Raw genomic sequence first — 21,919 nt, 5'->3', positions numbered from 1 at the left:
TGAAAACAAAACTGTTTCAAGACCAAATTCAACGAACCGACTAAGGCAAGCTCTTTCTTGCTTTTAACACTCATGCCAATGAAGTTAGCATCAGCAAGTTTTTCTGGGTAACTTGTACCATACTGGCCGAAAAATGTTTTGCTGCTTGATCCCTCCGGAAATTTCTGATAATTTTATGACATTAAATCACTTGAAAACACAATTTAAACAAAGTGTAAACAAATTAAAACTAAATATTTTAAATTTAAGTAAAAGTAATTTTTTTTTAAGATCTATTGAACTAAAAAACTATTTTAAAGAGAAACCTTTTGAAGGTTTAAAATGTAGCAACATAGCAAGTTGTAGAACTTGCTTTAAACATACTTGTGCAGTTTGTAGTATGAAGTTACTTCTGTCTGATCCCGCTTTGCCTTGACCATCATTATTGTTTGGATTAGTATCAGACCCGGTCACTTGAAAATGTATTAATGAATTCGGTTGGGCACGTATTGTGTTGGGCACAAAGTCGTACTCCGTTGCAGGGTAAGTCTATGTAAAGTAGGTTTAACTAAGTGTTAGTTTGTATAACTATGTAAAGACTGTTTTTAAGGTTTTTTAAAATGACAGAAATAACAAAAGTGTTTTTGAGAAAAAAAGATCTTATTTACTAATAACTAACTAAAAGTGTCGGATAATTAACGACTATGAAAACATCTAAAATAGACAACTAATAAAAACAAAACAACCTAATATACCTTAAAAGAAAACAAATTTTTACAAAAGATTTATAAATAGTAAACAATTTTTGATACTTCTTTGTATTTAAAATAGGTTAAGTGTTATGTAATGGTATACTTTCCCAAAAACTTCTAATTATGTTTATTTTAAAGAGAAAAATACTAAAATAAATTTTATTTAAAATGGTTTTACAAAATACAAATGTCTTATGTGACTAGTAAAAAATTTAAACTTTAGTGAAGTTTTTTGTTTTACTATTGTAATGATATTATTTGAAAAATTATAAATAAAAACATATAATACAGTACTTCTTTTATTATACCGACATATGTTTATGTGTGTTAACGGATTATTACACTTCAACTTGGTTTTGTAAAAAAATAAATACTGTAAGGAAATAATAGAAGCTAAAGTAGGTGTATACATGTGTTCATTTAAATAAAAATAATGTTTATTTAATAAAAACACATGTATACACCTACTTTACCTTATATTCTTTCCTTACAGTATTTATTTTTTTACAAAACCCAGTTGAAGTGTAATAATCCGTTAACACACAGAAACATATGTCGGTATAATAAAAGAAGTACTGTATAATTTGTTTTGATTATATATTACAGTGAACTTGTTTCACTAGGATCTTTTATTAACAAAAACTTAAATTTATATTTTGAATAGTTATTTGAAAAATTATATTTGTTATTCAAAACTGTACTAAATATAGTATCTAAAGGGGTTTTATCTAAATAAATTTAATTAAAGTATTTATTATGAAATATTTTTACAAAGTTTTTAACTCACACTCGATGAGTAACTAAACATTGTGAATATGTAATCGTATAATATAAAAAATAAGCTGTCAGTTTTGAACAAATAATTATGCATTAAAACTAAAAAATTATTTATTTTTATCCAAACTTTATACAATATTATGAACCAGTTTAAAATATTCGTTTTACCTTATAGGTTAAGTAGAAGTAAATTTAGCTAGTTAATTGACTAACTTGTACAATGTTTCCTCTTTTACCCCTGACATTCAAATTGAAAATAGTTTTGCCTTCATGTTGTGCTGGTCGTTTTCTTATTTTAAATACATGTGACCTGAAAACATACTTTTTTTAATACGTCCGAATACAAGCCAAACTATTTAAATAAGAGCTTTATCATGTTAAAAAAAAAAATTCTAAGAAGGTTTCAGTTAAAAGTGTAAACTTAGTTTTAAAACAAACTTTTCAATATAGGTTTTCTTACAAAATTTTTTTGAAACTAATGTGCTTACTTTTTAAATTATAATAAATTTTCTGTTATTCTTTTCGAATTTTTTATTAGTTTAAAGTATTTATAGTAGTTCAACAAATTCTTCAAATAAAAACACAAAATAAAATTTCTACATTCTAAATTAATTTAAAATTTATAATACTTTTTTTTATAAAATGACTTCATCCAAAGACTAATAAGTTTAAATATATAACAAAACAAAAAAAAACTAATAAGTTATATAGAAATACTACACAAAAATAGATAAAGTAATCAACACATTTAAATTTTTCTTAAGTTAAAACCAACCTGAGATATAGAATTTAAAAAGTTTGTTTAGTTATTGTAAAGATTAAAAAAATTAAGTACTTCTTAGAAAAATTAACTTAAAAGTTTTATTAAATATGAATAAAAAAAAGCTCGCTTTACTTCAACTTGACATAAAATACCATTTTTTATTTAATTTGAACTAACCTATCTTGAAAAGTTCTGCCATACTGATCAGTGTTTATTGCGAGTGCAAGTTTAAATTTAGAATCAAATATATCTACTTCTGGATTTCCTTCTAGTCTGTAACCTCTTTGTTTGCCCTCTTGTTGATCCAAGTCTAAATGACGGTATGTAGTATAACAAACTTTGCAAGAGATGTTAGTAAGTATATAAGTAGTAATTTTTAACTTTAACTAAAATAATTTTTTTTAGGTTAAAAGTGTTTTTTAAGATCTACAAGTTGCGTTTAAGATATCAAAAATTTTAGTTATACTTTTGTAACTAGCAAATATATATGCGTTTTAAAGATATACTTTTTATTTTGATATAAAATTAGAAATGTAGTTCTATTAAATGTAATTGTAAAGAAATTCAAATGGTACTTCATACTTTTTTCTTAAGTTGAATTGTACAAAGTTTTTGTTGATTTGGAAAACTACTAACTCAGAAACTTCTAACATAAACTGTGAAAGCGCCCATTTCTGGTAACAAACGACTTAATATGAGAATAAATTGGTCGATATGACCTCTTTTATAAAATCTGTACTAATTTATAGGCTTGATACAAATATATTTAGGATTGTTTTTAGATTGAACTTTTTTTCTATACAAGTTCGTACAACTTTACTTGTTATGCGTCTTGAATGAGTTTATACAGTTTAGGTTTTGTTTAACAACAAATGAGATCGATATGTACAAAGAATATTTAAAAAGAAAAAAAAAGTTGAATGACCAGAACTATCAAAAAAAGCTGCTTAATTAATCTACTTACTTTGTCTTGTCCAAATATCAGGACCCTCATCGTTATTATTTTCATTGTTTGATTCGCTAAAAGTGTTGTCTCTACCATATTCTCCAGTTGAGATGTTATACCTAATTTTACGCATGGATTTTTTATTTCACTAGCTTTAAACCATTGTTTATGTATGATCTACTTTTATTTTTAATAACATGTACAACATTCCCAAGCTCTATCTTAAGCAGCATTTAGTAAAAGTTAAATTAACAAAAGATATAAATGTTTTGCTTATGAGTTTTAGACATATTTATTTAGCGAAAAATACTAATTAAACTTTAACAACAACCCGAATGTTTTAAAAGTATTAATTAATGATTAATAGCAATTAAAGAAAAACTTTACGTTTTTTTATTTCTTAACTTGATTTATAACTTACTATTTTAGTAAACTTAAAATATCCTTTTAAGTTATTATTTGTTGACGAGAAGGCTATAAAGGTTTTCACAGCATGAAAAATATTATTTGAATATAAAACCTCATTCGTAAAACGCAATAGTCGTTTTCGCTAATATTAGCCTCGTCCAATCCTGGTATTGTCCAGTTGAAGTTTGGTGTCTGTCCGTCTAATGAGTTACCTAAATGGTTGTCTCTTGTCTTTCTAGATTCAATACACGCTGGAGGGTCAATACCAAATGCTTCTACTTCTGTCCAGGTACCTTCCTGATAAAGAACAAAAGTAAAGAGGGTTTAAATAGGTTTATTAGACATTTAAGTTTAGACCTTTTGCTTAGAAATTTAATTTTGTTCTTCACTATTTTTTTCTAGAGTTATTCAATCTAGAAAAACTTTTATAAATATAATGCATCAAAAACATATATTTAAAGCATGTTTTAGTAAATTTGATGAGAAAATTTTTAATATCTCTAATGTTTTTAAAATCAAATTTCGTAACGTAAAATGGTAAAGAAAATGTTACTGTAAATTGAAAAAAAAAATGGAAAGGTAGCTTACTTTAAATTGGTCACATTCTTCTTTAGTTATTGGAATATATTCATTGTTCGGAGGTTTGTTACCTGACTTGAATATTAAAAAACTATTAAAGACCAATTTTATGTCTAAATTTTTTCAATAAATAAATAATTTGCTTATAATTTTTTTAAATAAGAAAAACACGACAAAAATATAGAAATTGTTTTATAATAACTTGGAGACTAAAGAAATATTAAACAATTAAATATGCTTAATTAGAGGTTATACAATTTTCGGTATACGTAAAAAAAGTTCTTAAAATTTAAAGTGTTCTTTTAACCCCAAATCTTATTATTTTCTAAGGCCCCTAAAAATCTTTGAGCTTTTATACCTAGCAAAGCTATGTAAATTTGACATAGGTTTATTAGAAAAACCTCCTTACTTAAAAAAAGTTTTGTCCATCACTAAAGTATTTAAAAATTGTTATTGTTATGTTTTATGCGTTTATTTTAGAATTATAAACATGTTTACTTAATTTTTTATAACATATTGTAAACTTTATAGATAGTTTATTTTCACAAAAAGTTTACTTGTATTATAAAAACTTAATGAAGTTTCGTTAGTTGATCTTGATTTAATTCTCAGGTACTATAGTAGACTAAACCTTGTAGTATAAAAAAAATTGATTAACATAAAATTTTAAAGCTACAAAAAAATAACTTGTATTGGATAATGAACGCACTTAAATTTAAAAGTAGTAATTTTTTTGTTATAAATAAACGTAAAATTAAACATAAACATTTTTTCTATAGTAAGTTTTGTGATGATAAGCAAATAACATACTAATACAAACTTAGTAAAGCTACAACATGTCAAAAAGTATCAACTAGCTAACTGTTTCAAGAAAGCTCTCTGAAACTTTGCAGAAAAACCGGCTCTTTACATTTTGGCTCTCGCTCCTATAATAATTGCACCTGTCAACGTCGTTTGTAAGAATTCCAGCATCCTGTAATTTACAGACAAAGTATAAAAATTATGTTAAGCAGAAGAACATTTAAAAAAGAAACGTTTTGTAAGTCAAGAAAAGTTAGTATTTGTTTTCTTTAAAATCTTTGATTGTAACAGTAAGAAGTGTTTACGTAAAATTAAATAAGTCATATAAAAAGCTGTAAAACAAAAAAAAAAAATTATGTAGCTGTCGACAATAAGCAGAGAACTTATTTACGTAAATTTTTTAATAAAAAAATACACAATTAAAAATAAATTGTTTCATTGAGCATTAAAAATAGTTAAGCAGTTATTTTTGTCAAAATAAGCTATACATTACAATATAATTGTAACTTTATAAAGGTGAACAACATGATGATAACTGCATTAGCTTCTAAGTTTGAAAATTTATGTTACTTCTACATTAAAGCTTTAAGTTATGGATAATTTCGTCGTTTTTTATTATATTTTAAACATGATATAAAAATTCTACTCTTTCCAGTGAAGGTTACCAATCAATGACGTTTTAAAACTGAACAAAATAGTATACAGCATCTTATTTCTTATCTATCATAAGGTAGAAAAAGATTGAGTATAAAGTAAAAAAAAAAAAACAGTTAACAACTAAATATTTAATATAAATTTAACCAAACATATATTTTAATTTTCAAACATAAAAATTAAACACTTCTAAACTATTTTCTTAAGGTTAGACTCTTATATTTTATAAAAAGTTGAAAAAAAAAACTTATTCAAAGTATTAATATGGTAATTTCGGCTTTAATATTCACAGTTTTTTTCTCTTAGTAATTAAAAAAAAAATAATTGTAACTTAACACATAAAAAATCATGATGTTTTAAAAATATACATTTTTTTACAAGGACGTTCTCAATTATTTTAAATACGTCTAAACTACTTAATTCATTTGGAACAACTTTTATTATAGCAAAGTTAGTATTAAAAGTAATTTAGTTTTAGTAACTATAACTTGGTTAATTTAAAACACTTAACCTAATAGTCGTATTTTACTTAGTGATGAAAATTTTAATGTTCGCTAAGTAAGCTCTACAACAGGGTTTCTCAAACTCATTTTCATAAACGCCCCTTTTTTATTAAATAAAAAATGACCGCCCGCGCTTATCAAAACACCATAATATCTATTGCGAGTATAAAAACTCCCGTGAATTAAGCGTAAGAACTTATTCTTCATTACAAATGCCAGACTATGTAGTGTGTAATACAAATATCTCGTTAATTGTATCTAAGTACACCCTTATCAACCCTTACTAGTCACGGCCCCTGCCTTGTGCCCTTTAAGGCTTATAGCCCCTCGCCCATTTGGACAACTCTTGGACACTCTGCTCTGTTTTAACTCGTGTAAAATCTAATTCTACTCGAAAAAAAAAACTTATACCTTGGTCTTCAAAAACTATAGCTACCTCTTAAACCTAATGGTTTTAGCTTACTAAAAAGTTGTTTTATAACAATTTTTTTAACTATTTGATAATTTGAAAAAATGTAGCTTTAGAATAGTGTCAGCGCATGTATAGTAGCATACATAAGAAACAGACCCTCCACATAGTAGGATGCCAATAAGGGTAGTAATCTCTTTCCTCGTTACATTCAAAACCAGATCTTCCACCTTGGTTGTCTTGACGAGTACTAGTTGCTGCCTCGCCAAGATTCTAATAGAAAATAATGACTTTTATTTAAAAGTAAAACCTTTGTTTACTAAAAAAAGTAACTTGTTATGTTATTTATGATCTTAAACTATTTTTAATGTTTAACTAAAACATACTTTAAATTTTACTGTTAAAAAAACAACTAGAGGTCTCTACTTTGTGAAAGATCACATAAACCATTGAAAAGATATAAAATTGTATAAGTATGTAGGTATTATAGTTATAAAAATTTTATTCAACGGTTGTTATTTTAGCTGACACTGTTTCTCCTAAAAGGATCTTCAGAGCTGATAATTAAGCTATTGAGCACTCTAATTTATACAGTTTTCTAACTTACAGTGTTTGAGTTACAGATGTTTAAGATTTTTATAAACTGTGTTTTTGTACTGCATTTAAGTTTAGATGAATTAGATTATAAAATACATTAGTTGCTTATCAAAAAAACATTATAAATTTCATAGTTTTAATAATTTTTTTTTTCTTCTAGAGTAGTTAAGTATGAAAAAAACACACTACAAAAAATTTAAACATTGACCACGTTAAAAGTTAGAAATTTTGTTGAAAAGAGCATATGAAAAAAACATCAGTTACTTATTTTGTCTTACTTAAAAGATTAAAAAATATCCATAAGTAGTATTTATATACAAAAGTTTCGATTACTTTGTTTGCTTTACACATTATATATCTTAAAAAAAATTGGAAAAAAAAAGAAAGAAAGTACATAGCAGTTTTTTCCATAGTTTATAAGATTAAAAAGACAAACATGTAAATGTTTAGCTAATTGAATAAAATATAAAACTAACTCGTTAATGTACGATTTAAAAAAGACTAGTAAAACTTTAAATTTAAGTAGGTAGGCTGTGACAAGTTTATTAAAAATTATTGTATATTACGATATTGTTTAGAGTTTGTATACAACTTCGTTTTAAATTTTATGTAATACTTTCGTTTATTTTTACTGTCTAAATGCCTTCTTTATACGAAAAATTGAATACAAAAAATTCTTAAAGACTCTTTCTTTATTAATTTTATTTAAAAAACAATAGGTATCGAAACACCTATAATCTTTTTTATATAAAATGTGTAAGCTTAAGCAGTAGAAAAAATTACAAAGAGTCATTTAGTTTAGTGAACTACCTGATCTGATGTAAAAAGACCTTTATTACGAGTTCTAAAACGGCAGTGACGATAGTAATGGTAGGGTTCATGTAGACCATTGTTTGGGTTAGTATCTGAAGCTTTCACTTCTTGAGTGTTTCCTGTCTGTAAGCCGTCTCTTAAATTCGGGCCACAAGCGTACTGAATGATTATATCACAGTCGTTGTTTTGGTCTCCACAAGAGTGCTGGTTAGTCCTATCGTTAAATTACGTTTTATACTTTATATGCTTTTTAAGCCTACTATACTGTGAACTACATAATATTATTCACACAGTACTAGTCTCTTAAAAATAAGTTGATAGTTTCTTTTCAAGTTTTTTATTAAAAAAACTTTTTATTGCAAAAAAAAGGTTTTAACTAAAAGTATATAGTAGAAAGAATAACCTAGTACTTGAACAAAATTATAAGTTGTTCTACAGGTAAAATTATATTATTATTGCACAAAATTATAAAATTAAAATTTTTTTCAATCAATTATGTTTTTAATACTTAGTGTTTCAAAATTAAAACATTACAGTTTTAAGCTGTATGTATTTTTTTTCAATGAATGTTTACAAAGCAAACTAATGCAAAGACTAAGTGTTTCATAATAAGTGTTTCACGAAAGTTGTTAAAAAAGTTTAATTTTAAATGTACAAACCATTCAAGTGGTAGCTGAGATTTTTCGAAGTATTCCATTATTCCTTCTCCGTTATTGTTAGCATTTTTCCCACCTACGTTGTATCCACCCCTATTATTGTTTTGGGAATCAAAAAGCCTGTTGTTGTTAGCTCTATCACGGCTGTTTTCAGCTAGACGATTGTTTGATCCTCTGTGAAATTAGTATTTTTTTTATCACGAAAGTTAGCAACTAAAATTAAACTTTATAGCTTACTAACTACCCTAAAAAACTTAAAGTTAATCATAAGCTAACAATCTAAATAAATTATAATCATAAACATGTTGTCTCATTTAGTCAGATATTGTAGAAGTATTATGTATTAACACCTTTATAAAATTCGTGTATTGTATAAACAACAAACCTAGGATTGTGCATGTAAAGATCACCTTGAACGTATGCAATAACGAACAAAAACAATGCCAATATTCTTATAGAAGGCATTTTTTGTATATTTAAAAGTTTTCTGAAATGTTTAAAGCAATTAAGTTCTATGTACTTTAAGTGATAAAAATTAACTTTGTACTAATTATGTATCAAAACTTTTATCAGTTTAAAATAAATGAAAATGTAGTCTTTTTATATTATCATAAAAAATCTACTCGAATATTAAGTTTTAAGCTGATACTTAATTTATAGTATAAAGCAAAACGTTTCTGTGTCTTTTATAAAGTTTATAGCAGCATTAGAAGTTAATAAAAAAACCCTAAATAAAAAAAGAACAACTCAATACAAGGTTATTCTATATGCTAAACTAAAATGTTTTAACACTTACCGGTGGTCTTTAAATAGAAAGCTATGTCAACGAAATGCAACGTAATTAATTTACAAGCAAGATAAGGAAGTTTCATGAGGAAGTGCTGTAACTTTATAAAATGAAAGCTGTTTTTACGCACTGCTTTAATAGCTCAATAATATTTAGTTATTTAATAAATAATTACTATTAGTTATAAAGTATTACTATTACTAGATTATTGTGTTTATAAAAACATGTTCTAGATTAGAAACTTAATAAGTAAAATATAGTCAGCCTGATTTAGAGGTTCACGAGATTAAATAACGTAATAAAGTTGTAAAATATTGCCGATTGATCATTAGTTAGAAAAAAATTTTAATAAAAATTTAAATAAAAATTAATATTTTTATATTGCAGGTTAAGTAAACTTAACATCATAAGTAGCAGCTGATGCTTAGTTGAATGCAGTTTAAAATATATCATTCTGAATATATGAAGCCAACTTGGAATTAAATATATGATTCTGAATATATGAAGCCAACTTAGAATTTTATATTTTAGATTTTTAATTTTCAATGTTATAAAATTCAAAGTTTAAATTTTAGTATCAAGTTCATTTGTTTTGCTTAAAAATAGTAACTAAATTTCAAATACTTAGAATACAGTTGTAATAAAATAAATTTAAAGTTTATAAACAAACTGTTTTAGCAAACATATAATAAAAATAAAAGTAAATCTTGTTTTAAGCGTTTGTTACTTATCAAATTAAACAATTTAATTAGTTTAGTAACAATTTATTACTTTTGTTATTACTTACAAAAAAAGGTATCACACTGATTAAGTAATTTAACCACTCATGTAAAACTTGACAAATGTTTAGAGACTTAACTGCATTTAGATATCCAATCAAAATAATAAGCATACTTAGTTTTGTTGCTTACATTTTAAGTTACTGACATCTTAGTTTAAAAATCAGTTTTAAACTAAAACAAAATGGAAATTATTTAGTTTTAAGTTCTTATTTTAAAATAGTTGCTTATAAGTATAAACAATTTTTTATTGCGTTTCGTAGGTATTATAGCTTTTTCAATTCGTCCAGTTTGGACTAAGTTACTCTACTTTTCTGGACAAATCAACTTAAGGAAAACTAGAAAATACTTTTTTTTTATAAAATAGTATTAACTATTATAGTATTAGCTAAAAGCATTAGAAGGAATCTATATTTACAAAAACAAATCAATTATTGCCTTCTTTGTTTTATTTACAATAATATTCAAGTTTGATAATTAAACAGATACTTGAAAAAAAATATGAAGAGTTTATTGTTTTATCAATTATTTAATTTAAGAAGGTTTGAAACCAGCAACGACAGGACATGTAAACTTTAAGTTATTAAAATTTTATTAGTTAAGAAGAAACGTGTACGATATAACTGTTGTGCATCCTTATTTTCGTTAAAGTCTTTCAGAAAAAGTTTAAAACATATCAATTTAAATTTTACTTAAAACAATAATTTGTGCATTTCCGCTAATTGAAATAGCTCTTTTTAACAGTCTTATGTATAATTTTTATAACTTTTAATGTTAAGTATTTTATATATTTTTTGTTAATAATATTTGTAAAATATTAAAAGACATTTACAAATGTCTTGTCTTTAGTAGAAATAGTTCTAGGAACTCGATTTAATGACAAATTTACTTAGTTAAAGTAATTTTATCCAAATTTGTTCAAAAGTATATATGCGAACTAAATAGTTTGAAATTTTACCTTCAAATAGAGAACTTATAAGACGTTTAATAAACTAAAACTCAATTGTATTATTTGTTTTGGTTTTAGTTAAACTCGCTAATATGCTTGTCTTTTTTGTAAACTTGTAAAAATTACTTTTAAAAATCAGGTTAAGTTAGCCAATGATAAAATAAAAGTGTCAGTAGCGCCATCTAACTGTCAAAATATTCTTTAAATTGATTAGTTTGAAAATATATCACTAAAACAGCCAACTATTAAGATTTTTTGTGTTTGTTGGTGATTTAGTTTTTAAACAAAATTTTAAAAATTGCATAAATGGTAAAATTTTGTTAAAAACAGTTTAAAAAAACTGTTTAAAAACTTTATTAAACATTTTTAAAGTCTTTTATAAATAAGTCTTCAGGAGTCGAAAGTCTTTTGTAAGTCGCGGGCCAATTTTCCTAGATAAAGTTCTTCCGCGGGCTGCAGTTATTTCAAAATTTTTGTACTATTCACAATAAAAATACTGTTTTATGCCTAAAATATGATGAAATAAGCAGTAGTAGAACACGAGTAATGAGTAATTAAGAATTAAGAGGATAACTGTAAGCAATTCACTACGAAAAATATCTTTATTACTGTTTTTTAAAAAGAAAGTCTTGAAAGAAAAGTACATCGTTGGTCGCAAATTTTCGCTTTGAAGGTCGCATTTGGCCCGCGAGCCACAGTTTACCGACCTTTAGTCTAGTTAGATCAGGGTTCGGCAGGTTTTTGTTAGTAACGGGCTACTTTTTCTAGAAAAAAGTTGCTCGAGGGCCGCACTAAATAGACATAACTTTATCGTGGAAAATGCAAGTTAAATAACTGTAGTAATTATTCTGTTTAAACCAAAAGTGTGATAAAATAAGCAATAAGAAAGCAAAGTTAATCATAATTTCAAAGTTATAAACCATTGCGGCCGCATTTCGCCGATCTCTAGATCGAAAGTCCTGGACAAGACATTAAAAGGTATTCAAGTGGTGTGCTACTCGATAAACGAAAGGTTTTGTCGTGCACCAGGTCCTAGGATCAAATATTTTGAGCGATTTATTTTTCTCGTTCAATAAACAATAACAATATTGATTGTTGTGTTTGTAATGCAAAGAATATTTTTGTTAAGATGGACAAAAATATTTTAAACAAAACTTAATTTTGTATGAACTTTTCTTTTCTTAATGCAGAAATATAAATAATGGCTATTTCTAATAATGTTGATGTCTAAGAAATTATCTTTCCAAAATTTTTTTTTCAATAGTAGACTATGAAGTTATGCGTGTTATCTAACATTAACATTATAAAATATCAATTCAACTATATAAAACATTAATCCTTGACATACATGTAATATGCAACTGGCTTAATATATTTTTAAAAAGAAAACTGCTTTTACATATATTTTTATATTTTTATAAGTTTTCCTTATAATATCTTTCCATTAAAAGATATTAGCAATAACAGGGCTTACAAGACTTTTTAATGCGGCGTTATCAATTTGACATAATATGAAATCATTAAAGCTAATTGCATTTTTTAAGTAGTCATCCACAAAATATCATTAAAAACGGTTTCGAAAAATAAAACGAAGTTAGTTCGGAATTGTATAACTGATATGAGAATATATCTAGAACTTTATGAAATGGAGCGTTATTAAACAAACTTTTTATTACAAACGAAACTAAAAACTTCTTGAATAAATATTATATTTAAACTTTTAAGTTAACTAACAAACATAAAAGTGATTTTTGAGAGTTTGTATAGTTTTGTTTGTACCACAATTTAAAATGTAGATAATTTCAACTAGGTTGTCTTACTTATCAATAAAGTAGGCCTTAATAAAATTTCATTCTTACTAGTACCGTAACCTGCTACTTAGTTACGCACTTTTTAGCCGAAAAACGCTTTGTTGAAAATATTTTTTTTTCTAATTAGAAATTAAGAATCAAACCTAAAAACAGTAAGACAAAAGTAAAGTATTTCAAAATAAAATATATTGTATTTATTTTAAACAGAGTAAAAAAAAAAAACAGGAATAGTTAAGAACTTTCAAATTGTATACAAAATCCAGTATCTAAAACAAACACATTACAGTTTATTTTAAAAAGAAGGTAACGAACAGTGCAGTTTAAATTTGCCTACCCCATGATTGAAAAATAGAAACAAAAGTTATTAAAAAAGTAATGCAAAAACTATGTATACAAAAATAAAGAAAATTGAAATTGACACTTGCATACTCCATGATTTTAACATAAATGTAAAAAGGACTAAAAAATTCGATATCAACGAAAATGAAATAGTATAACCTTAGTAATTAATGACCAAACTTTTTAGGTACGCACTTTTGCGCTTTGTTCAAAGTGCGTACCCATGTGGCATGTTACTGTTTTTTTAATGAAATTTAACTTAGGGCGCAAGAAACAAATATGTCTAACTAGTTAGTAAACTTCCTTTGATATTATGCTTTTAGAAAAACAACTCCTAAGTATTCGCTGAATAATATTTTATATTTTAATAGCATGATCAATTTAATAAAATTGTATTTACATACTTAAAACAAATTGAGTTATCATTTATAATGACCATAAGACTTTTTGATATTAGCTAGTAGTCTTATTTAAGATAAAAATGGAAGCTTTTTTATCTGCCATACTTAGCATTCTACTTTACTTTTAATAATTTTACAACCTTGTTATATCTATTGTGCATTAGTAAATGAAATTATTAACTTCAAGAATATAACAAATGTGGGAAGAGTCGTTTTATAAGGACAAATAGTGTTCAAGTTTAATTTTACTTAATGGCTTATGGTGCTGTAGTTTCCGGAAGAACTTAAATAAAGATGTACTTGTTTTCATTTCAACGGAGAAACACAAAAGTTTTAAACTTTTTGAAATGACACTTTTATTTATTTTTTGGTATATAACTGAAAATATTATGAAATTTAGTTTAGGCAGTTAAATTGCAAGACGTGTACTTAATAACTTCGAGTTTCTTTAATGTAATTTTTGTCATGATAAACTTGTTAAAATTGCTTAAGAAGAGTAAAAGTTTAATAGAGTCTGTAAAAATTAATTAATCCAATACGTATAACACTGCTTTATTCTAATTAGTTGAAATTGAACTCATATTTTATAAAAGTCTGCGAATTTATTCCTTTATAAATATTTGACAACTTAGTTATTGGTAACCTAATGGTTAACAATTTAAAGTTAGTTAAGATTTACCTTCGTTTTCTTTATCATTTTTAATGGTTTCGCTTTTTTTTTGAATCTGTACGCATACACTTCAGGCTTTATTATATTAGTATTTCATATCACTCAAACAAAATGTAGATGCAAAGGCGCTGTAAATACGAGCAACATCTAAGGATTAAATAGAATATACAACAAATAACAAACTTGTGGCTAGATGACAACTTTGGTTAAGACAACTGATATGTTTTGAGGTGTGAAGTACCTAACTTTTCCTATGTAGGTTAAAATGACGGTGCTTGAGAATCAATTAACTTATAAACATTTTATGTAATATTTAACTTTATTTATTTTACAAATAAATTATCAAACAAAGTTAAAATAAATATATTTATACTTGAGCTTAATGTGCATTAAAAACTAACAAACTTTCATAAACAAAAAATGCTACAGTAAACTTTTTTACAGCAAATGAACTCTATCAAAAAATGCTAAACAGTAGTATGATGATATTATTTGATTATTTTTAAACATATTTTTTTTATGTAAAATTTTTTTATATATAGTTTTTAAAACCACTTGGTAGTTTAAAACTGCGCATTTGAAAAATACCTTTCACTACCTAAAATTGTCTTTGCTGTAAGGCTTTATTTAAAGAAACTTGGACTCAAATAAATTAAACTTGGTTGTAAATAAAAATAATTTGAAAATTATCAAGAAACCTAATAAAAATATTAAGCTGAACTGGTAAAGTCAAAAAGTTAGTAGTACTCTTTAAGCCCGTACTTTATATTTCATAAAAACGGTTACTTCCTTGTATACGACACAATTGTAATCTAAAATGACGTTCAAAATGCGCACAAGCTTAGCTCGTGATATACTAAAACGAAGAAAAAGGGAGAAAAAAATGCTTTCGGCAATAAAATTAACTTACAATAGCTGGTGCATATCATTTCTTATTGTTAAGTTTTTTTTCGGAGCATCTAACTTTATTTTTTTATGATTAATAAATCTAAATATACCTATATTTTTCATATGATTTGCTAAATGGTACGTAGAACTTTGTCAGGAATATTAGATTGCGCATTTCCTATACGTTGATATGAGCTTTTTTTAATTACTATTTAAAAAAATCATTTCAACATGAGAGTGTATTTATATAAGTAGCAAAACTAAATTTAAATTGATAATTATTTAGTTGTTTTAAATATTAACAGATTTTCAACGATAAAAAGTTTGCAGTAAGTTTTTATTTGTAGTTACTGAACACCAAAGTCTTATAATTAAATAAAAACTTAAGTTAAACTTTTGTGACAGGGATGCTTTTGTAATAAAAATAATATTTATATATTAAGTTTCAGTTCGAATGTTCACATGTTGTTAATTTAAATACTACAGAATAAAGTTATGTTAGAAAAAACTTATTCTCTTAATGTATAAGTTTTTTTGAGATATTTTACTAACAGACTAATTATATATAATTATATTTAAAAGTTTATGAATATTTTATGTATTTTTTTCGTTTTAAGCATTTGATAGGTATAAAGTTAAAAAAAGTTTTTAATTTTCAATTTTCTAAAGATAGATCTTTTATAAAAGGTACATATTTTTATTGCATAAACAGATCTAGAGTGAATCACTTTACTTTCATTTAGTCTAATCTTTTTTAATAAGATTTATTTAGTAAATATAAGCACTGACGAGCTCTTTGAGCGAAAAATAGTTTTCCATATAAACTTTTGACTAAAATAAAAATTCTTTTTTTAATTTATGATAAATATCATTCAGAATTATCATCGAATAAAATAAAGCATATAAAGAATATTGAAAGACTTAAATAAATTTAGGAATTGAATCCACGTAACTAGAATTTTTTAATCAAAAAAATAGGAAATTAATACATCAAAGAAGCCAAAGTTCTAAGATTTATAATATATACTACAAGTGGATTATTTAATAACAACTATTCATTACAAAATACTAAAATAAATATTTCTTAACACTTAATTTATTTTCTAGTCTTAAATGTAATACCGAACTTTGAAAAATCCTAGTTATCAGACGTTAAAAGATTTGATAAACATAATAACACATGTTCACAAGTTTTAAAGGTTTTGATCGTTTGGACTGAAATTTGTACATGTGTATTATTTTAGATAATTTTAGAAAATAAACTACTAAATTGAAAAACAGTTATATTTATCTTGCATCTTTAATGTTCATAAAGTACCGCAATTTTTTTTTTAAATAGCTAAATTTTTTTATGAATTTATCGAAAAAATATTCAATTAAAATTCAATTTGTAAAAGTTTTTTTTTATTGAAACTCAAAACTAAGGCAAAAACGCAAGTTTTAATCCTTTTAAAAAAACTAAAGCTCTAAATTTAAACTTCAAATAATAATCAGTTTTTATATCAAATGTTTTAATTATACCTCTCATTTATACTTAAGTCGCTTAATATCTTATCCTAGTATATTTATAAGACATAAGAGTATAAAAAGTTTAAATGAAAACCTTAGTCACACTAACAGTAGTTGTTAGTTTATGCTTTATTGTAAAAGCTGATGTCTACATGCATAACCCAAGAGGTTGCAACAATCGACTCAATGAAAAATCGGCAACCAGAGCAAATAACAATCGGGTTTTTGATTCTCAGGTTGGTTGAAATATCTTAATCTACTTTAATTTTCTTAGTCGGAAAGTAGAGCGATTTTGAATTTATTTTTCCGAATAAAGTTTTAGTTTTATTAAAGAAATATCATTTCGTTTAAACAACTTTTAGCTAATGTAGTGTTTAGTCATAAAAATAGTTGTCGAAAAAGACCGAAAATTCTCCAAATACAATAAGATAATACAAAACAAACATTAAGGCAAAACATAAGCTTAATTATGGCAAAAATAGTTAAAGGATTTTTTTATATAGTAATGCATCGTGTTTGTAAACCTTTACTTATTTATTCGAGCTGCTTGTAAACTATAACAGTAGTAAAAAAAAATTTAAATAGTTTTATTTTCTATCGAACATTATTAATCCAAATATTATAACTTAAACAGAACAATAATAGAGGAGGTTATAATGTTGGAGATGCAACAAGCCAAGCTGCTACCAATGAAAACCAACAATACAGAATGGTATGATCTTATAAAAAGTTAATAAATTAAGTTTAACAATAAAAAGAACAAAAAATATTTTCTAACAGTTATATCTTCTATAGTTTAAGTAAAAGTGTAAGGTAGTATGATTCATAAAAATGTAGAGGAAGTTACGCTTTTAAAACGAATACTGGGTGATTCAAACTTATTATTAAGTCTTTTTTATTTTTGTATTGATGAGTTTGAAATATTTAAGCGCTCAGAAAAAAATTATACTTACAAACTTTATTTAACCTCACAAGTTTATCAAAATCGTAGAACTTTTATACACTTAATATAAATATTTATCTAAAAAGTTTTAATTATTATTCATGAATTTAAAAGTTATAAAAGTTTAAAACAATAATGTATTATTTTTGTACACAAAAAACTTGAAACTTTTTTTCAAAGGCTGTTGAGACTTTTTATGGTTGCTTTTTGTCCAAATATTATTGCTTATTAAACGACAAATAAGACACTTAAAATATTTGATCCTAGGACCAGATGTACAAAAAAACCTTTCGGTTATCGAGTCGCTTACTACGGATACCTTTTAACGTCTTGAAATAAAATTCTATAGAAAGCAAAAATGTTTTAAAACATTTTTAGTAAAGATAATACTTATTATATCTGCACAAATATAATTTTTATACTAGTGTAAACACTACAAATAAATGAACAAAATACAATAATGATTTATAAAATTTTGATTCTATATGTTAAAACTATCTACCAAATATTTTTATAAATAAGAATGAAGGTTATTGATATTTTTTTTAGTAAAGAAAAAATTCTACATAAAACTTTTAGTTAGTTTTACATAAAAAGTGCTGTGGTTGAAAATCGTTTATTAACTAAAATAATTATGCTTTGTTGATAGAACAAATATGTAACATATTTTATTATAAAATATATTTTATTATAGAGATACTTTGAAAGTGGGTTGGTTGGAGACTCAGAGTTAGAAATTCAATGGACTCAGCAACATGGTTGTGGTAATGATAAATCAAATTCTCCGCTTAAAATGAACTGCAATATGGTTATACAGTACATGTGCCAACCAAATCAGGGAGAAAGAGCTCGTTAGTCTAAGAAAATCTTTTAATAATAATGTACAATTATCTAAACTATAACTCTTTAAATATAAAATAAACATAACCTTGAATTGAATTACAAATATACTAGTTTTAGTTCTTTGAAATCACTTTAAAATCAAGTCATACTTAAGCGCTTAAAAAGAGCTTTGTATTCAACAAAACCAGCTGATGACTCTATCACAATCCGGAACGGTCAGCAAACACAGTCACAGAATCACAACGCGGCAGGAGCGAATGAAAACGAGCAGCAAGCCAACCAGAGAAAAAACAACAACGTGCAAGCTACTAGGGCTTTGCAAGAAAGCTGGGAGTGGTATGATGCTTGTTATAGAAGGCAAGCTAACGAAGGTTGTTTTTAATTTTTAGAGTAGGTGAATCTTTACTTAGAACTTTAAAACTCAATAATAATTCTTGTTAAAGTTTTTGTAAGGGGAAAATGTTTAGTCGTGAAGATACTATTTTAGTTTTTTAAATTAATAGTCTATTTTTTCTACTAGATTTAAGAATTTTTTTGCAATTTTTTACTAATAAAAAGAAATCAAAACATTCCAGTCTGCTTCAAACCTTCAAAAGTTTCATGACATCATAAGAACAAAAGTATTTTATGTATGTAGAAATCAGGTCGTATGACTTTATGTTTATAAGTTGATCTGTTTAATAGCTGAAAATAAGAAAGTTTAAAGAACTTTTAGAATAGCGTATTTACAGTTAGTCTATTCTTTAGAACAAAAAGTGCTACCAATAAACAAATATCTTTTAAAATTTTTGATTCAATCAAAAATTTTAAAAGATATCTGTTAAAGGTTTAACTAAACTCAATTACTAAGTCTTACACAAATATAAAATTACTGAAATAAACCAAATCTATAGCCAAGTTTCCATTTTTTCAAATTAAAGTGATATAAAGTGGAACTAAATAGGTAACGGATTATAAAAACTAAAACTTGTTTTTAAGAAACATAAAACAAACTTACAATTTTGCTTTAATATTTCCGTTTCCAACATTTCCGTTTCCAAAGATAAAGACCGATTATTAATACACTTATAAAATAAAAATTTGAGTATTTATTGTAGGACTTTTTACGGCTGATCAGAAATTGAAAAAGAATGCAAGAGGTGTCGTTGCTGCTCGTACTACTAGGCAGAATCCGAATGGTGGAAGATCTGGTTACGAATGTCCTGAGGAAAGAGACTATTATCCATACTGGCATCCAAGTCCGTGGATTGATGCAGCTGTACTAGCTAGTAACAGTACTATGTGCGAGTTAGTTGATAAAATTTATTCTAAAACTGTCATTTGTGTTTTTCAATACAAAGCATTTAAAAAAGAACTTTGATTTAAGCATTCAAAAAAAAAATCTATTGTAAAAATTTGCTTATAAAAGCGACAAATTTATTATGATTTACTTTGATACCAAAAAAATGACAACAAATAACAAAAGACATGTATATTCAAGCTACTATACGGAAAATAGCTTCAATCGTCGACCGTACGGTGAATGTATTACTACGTGGGAATCAGGAAACAGAAAGCACTGGTCGGAGTCAAACAACGCAGAGGATTGTGAGGAAGAAGGAGGTGATTGGGTTGAGTTCGAGCAAGCACTCGAGTATGCGCCGCGACTGAGAAATAAGCAACAGGTGCGGTGTTGAAATTTTTTTAGAGTTGTTAAAATAATTACTTTATGACTATTTTTTGTCAGCACTATCCAAAATAAAACTTTTACAATAATTTATTATTCTTTTAGCAATTTTAAATCGTATTTGTAAAAGTTTATTTCTAAAAGTTTAGTAATTTATGTTTTTTTGCCAAATAGTTATAAATTAATCTATTTGAAGCTTTTATAAATAAAAGTTAAAATATTTTTTAGTTTGTATTTGTTTGTTACGTTAATAAAGTATTCTAAGACATAAAAACATTGTTTTAATAACATAAGAGTCAATTAATAATGCTTCAGGAAGATCATTGAGTAAGATTTTATATCAAAACACAAAACAAAAATACCGTATGTTTTAGCAGGTTTTTACCAATATTTTAAAATAATGATAAATTATTAGTGTGAAGCAGAGAATAGTGAAATCACAAAAGCTCGAGGACTCGTTTATAAATGGGGAGTAGCGTACGTTCCTTCAGACATCGTAGAAAAAAAAGACATTGAAGAAAAGTGCTTTGTACAAGCACCGCCTGTTGAATGTATCGTTAGTTTACATTTTATAAGTATTATTATTTGTAGTTTTTTTTCAATAAAACTTCAAATAAATAACTAACAATGATTTTTTTTACATTAAGTGATACTAAAATTAAGTTGTTTTTTTGACACTTGTTTTTTCATTTTGTTTCATAGATTTTTTGATAAACACTTATGGTTTAAACTAAGACAATTTCATAAGTTAATAGTCATAACTATACTATTGCAGAAGTATATAAAGTCAAAAGCATTGTTAGTATTGTAATTTGCTATGTTAAAAATATTAAAAATAGTTAGCTAAGTATTTTTTGTACAATTAACAATTAGCAAGCTTTATTTTCGTGCTAGATAAGTCAATGAAAATAAAATAAGAGCTTTGACCAGAGCAGACTTAAAATACGTATAACTAAAATTTAAGCTTTTGTTTAGTTAAAGTTTTAGTTTATGTATAAACTAATTACTAGATTACTACTAAAAGACTCGATAAACTCATAAAACAAATTTTTTATGGGTTTTATAATATTAAATTAACAGTTCTTTGCTTAATTCGTCTTAAAATATATTTAGCTAGCTTTTTATTTTTATTTTTCCATAATCAACCCATAAAATCATTTTAATATATTTTAAGTACAGTTTATTAAAAATTTAAGGAAATTAGTTGTATTTTATTTTCGCAGTTAACATAAACATAACAATGTTTCACTCTACATATTAAGATATAAAAGATCATCAATTGTTAAAATAAATCTTTTCTAAATAGATTCTATTTGAATAAGATTTATTTAACAACTGGTGATCTCTTGTATTCTAATATGAGAATGAAACATTGTTATGTTTATGTTAACTGCGAAAATAAAATACAACTAATTTCTTTAAATCTACTTAAGTTGAGAACTTTCAATTGTTTAATTTAAAGCAAATTACAATATCATACTTTAAGTACGTGAAAATGATATTGACTATTATATTTAAAAAATAAAAATTTATCAAGCGTATAGAAAAATAAAATTTCGCTTAATTTAATTAACACTTTACACAGGTAACAGATTTTGGCAGGGTAAACCATCTTGGAGATGGTCCAGATGGTGAAAGATCAGGTTACAAATGGAAGTTACCATATTTTCCAAGTGGAGAAGAACAAAGATGCGTTA

General features: G+C 25.3%; 2 protein-coding genes across 2 annotated transcripts; one reads left to right on the top strand and one right to left on the bottom strand.

The window, feature by feature from the left end:
• Positions 1–37: 37 nt before the first annotated feature.
• LOC145848855 (protein DD3-3-like) lies at positions 38–9,120 on the bottom strand (the record flags this gene model as incomplete). The annotated part of the gene is made up of 12 exons (XM_082954081.1): positions 9,023–9,120; positions 8,641–8,811; positions 7,979–8,195; positions 6,731–6,844; positions 5,067–5,177; positions 4,214–4,279; positions 3,738–3,922; positions 3,236–3,336; positions 2,449–2,581; positions 1,722–1,818; positions 364–528; positions 38–164 (listed from the first exon to the last, which is right to left on the bottom strand). Coding segments are annotated over exons 1-12 (1,567 nt in total), but the record flags the coding sequence as incomplete, so codon positions are not given.
• A 7,707-nt stretch (positions 9,121–16,827) lies between these two features.
• LOC145848857 (protein DD3-3-like) lies at positions 16,828–21,913 on the top strand (the record flags this gene model as incomplete). Its single annotated transcript, XM_082954082.1, has 8 exons — positions 16,828–17,006; positions 17,405–17,482; positions 18,408–18,564; positions 18,745–18,927; positions 19,654–19,843; positions 20,037–20,220; positions 20,638–20,778; positions 21,808–21,913. Coding segments are annotated over exons 1-8 (1,189 nt in total), but the record flags the coding sequence as incomplete, so codon positions are not given.
• Between the last annotated feature and the right edge of the window lie 6 nt (positions 21,914–21,919).

The sequence above is a fragment of the Thalia democratica genome, unplaced genomic scaffold (genome assembly GCF_965202585.1).
Source record: "Thalia democratica unplaced genomic scaffold, ktThaDemo2.hap1.1 HAP1_SCAFFOLD_1784, whole genome shotgun sequence".
In the NCBI taxonomy this organism is placed as follows: Eukaryota; Metazoa; Chordata; class Thaliacea; order Salpida; family Salpidae; genus Thalia; species Thalia democratica.
Note: the sequence above shows the minus strand (reverse complement) of the source record. Positions and strands in the feature narration are given on the sequence as shown.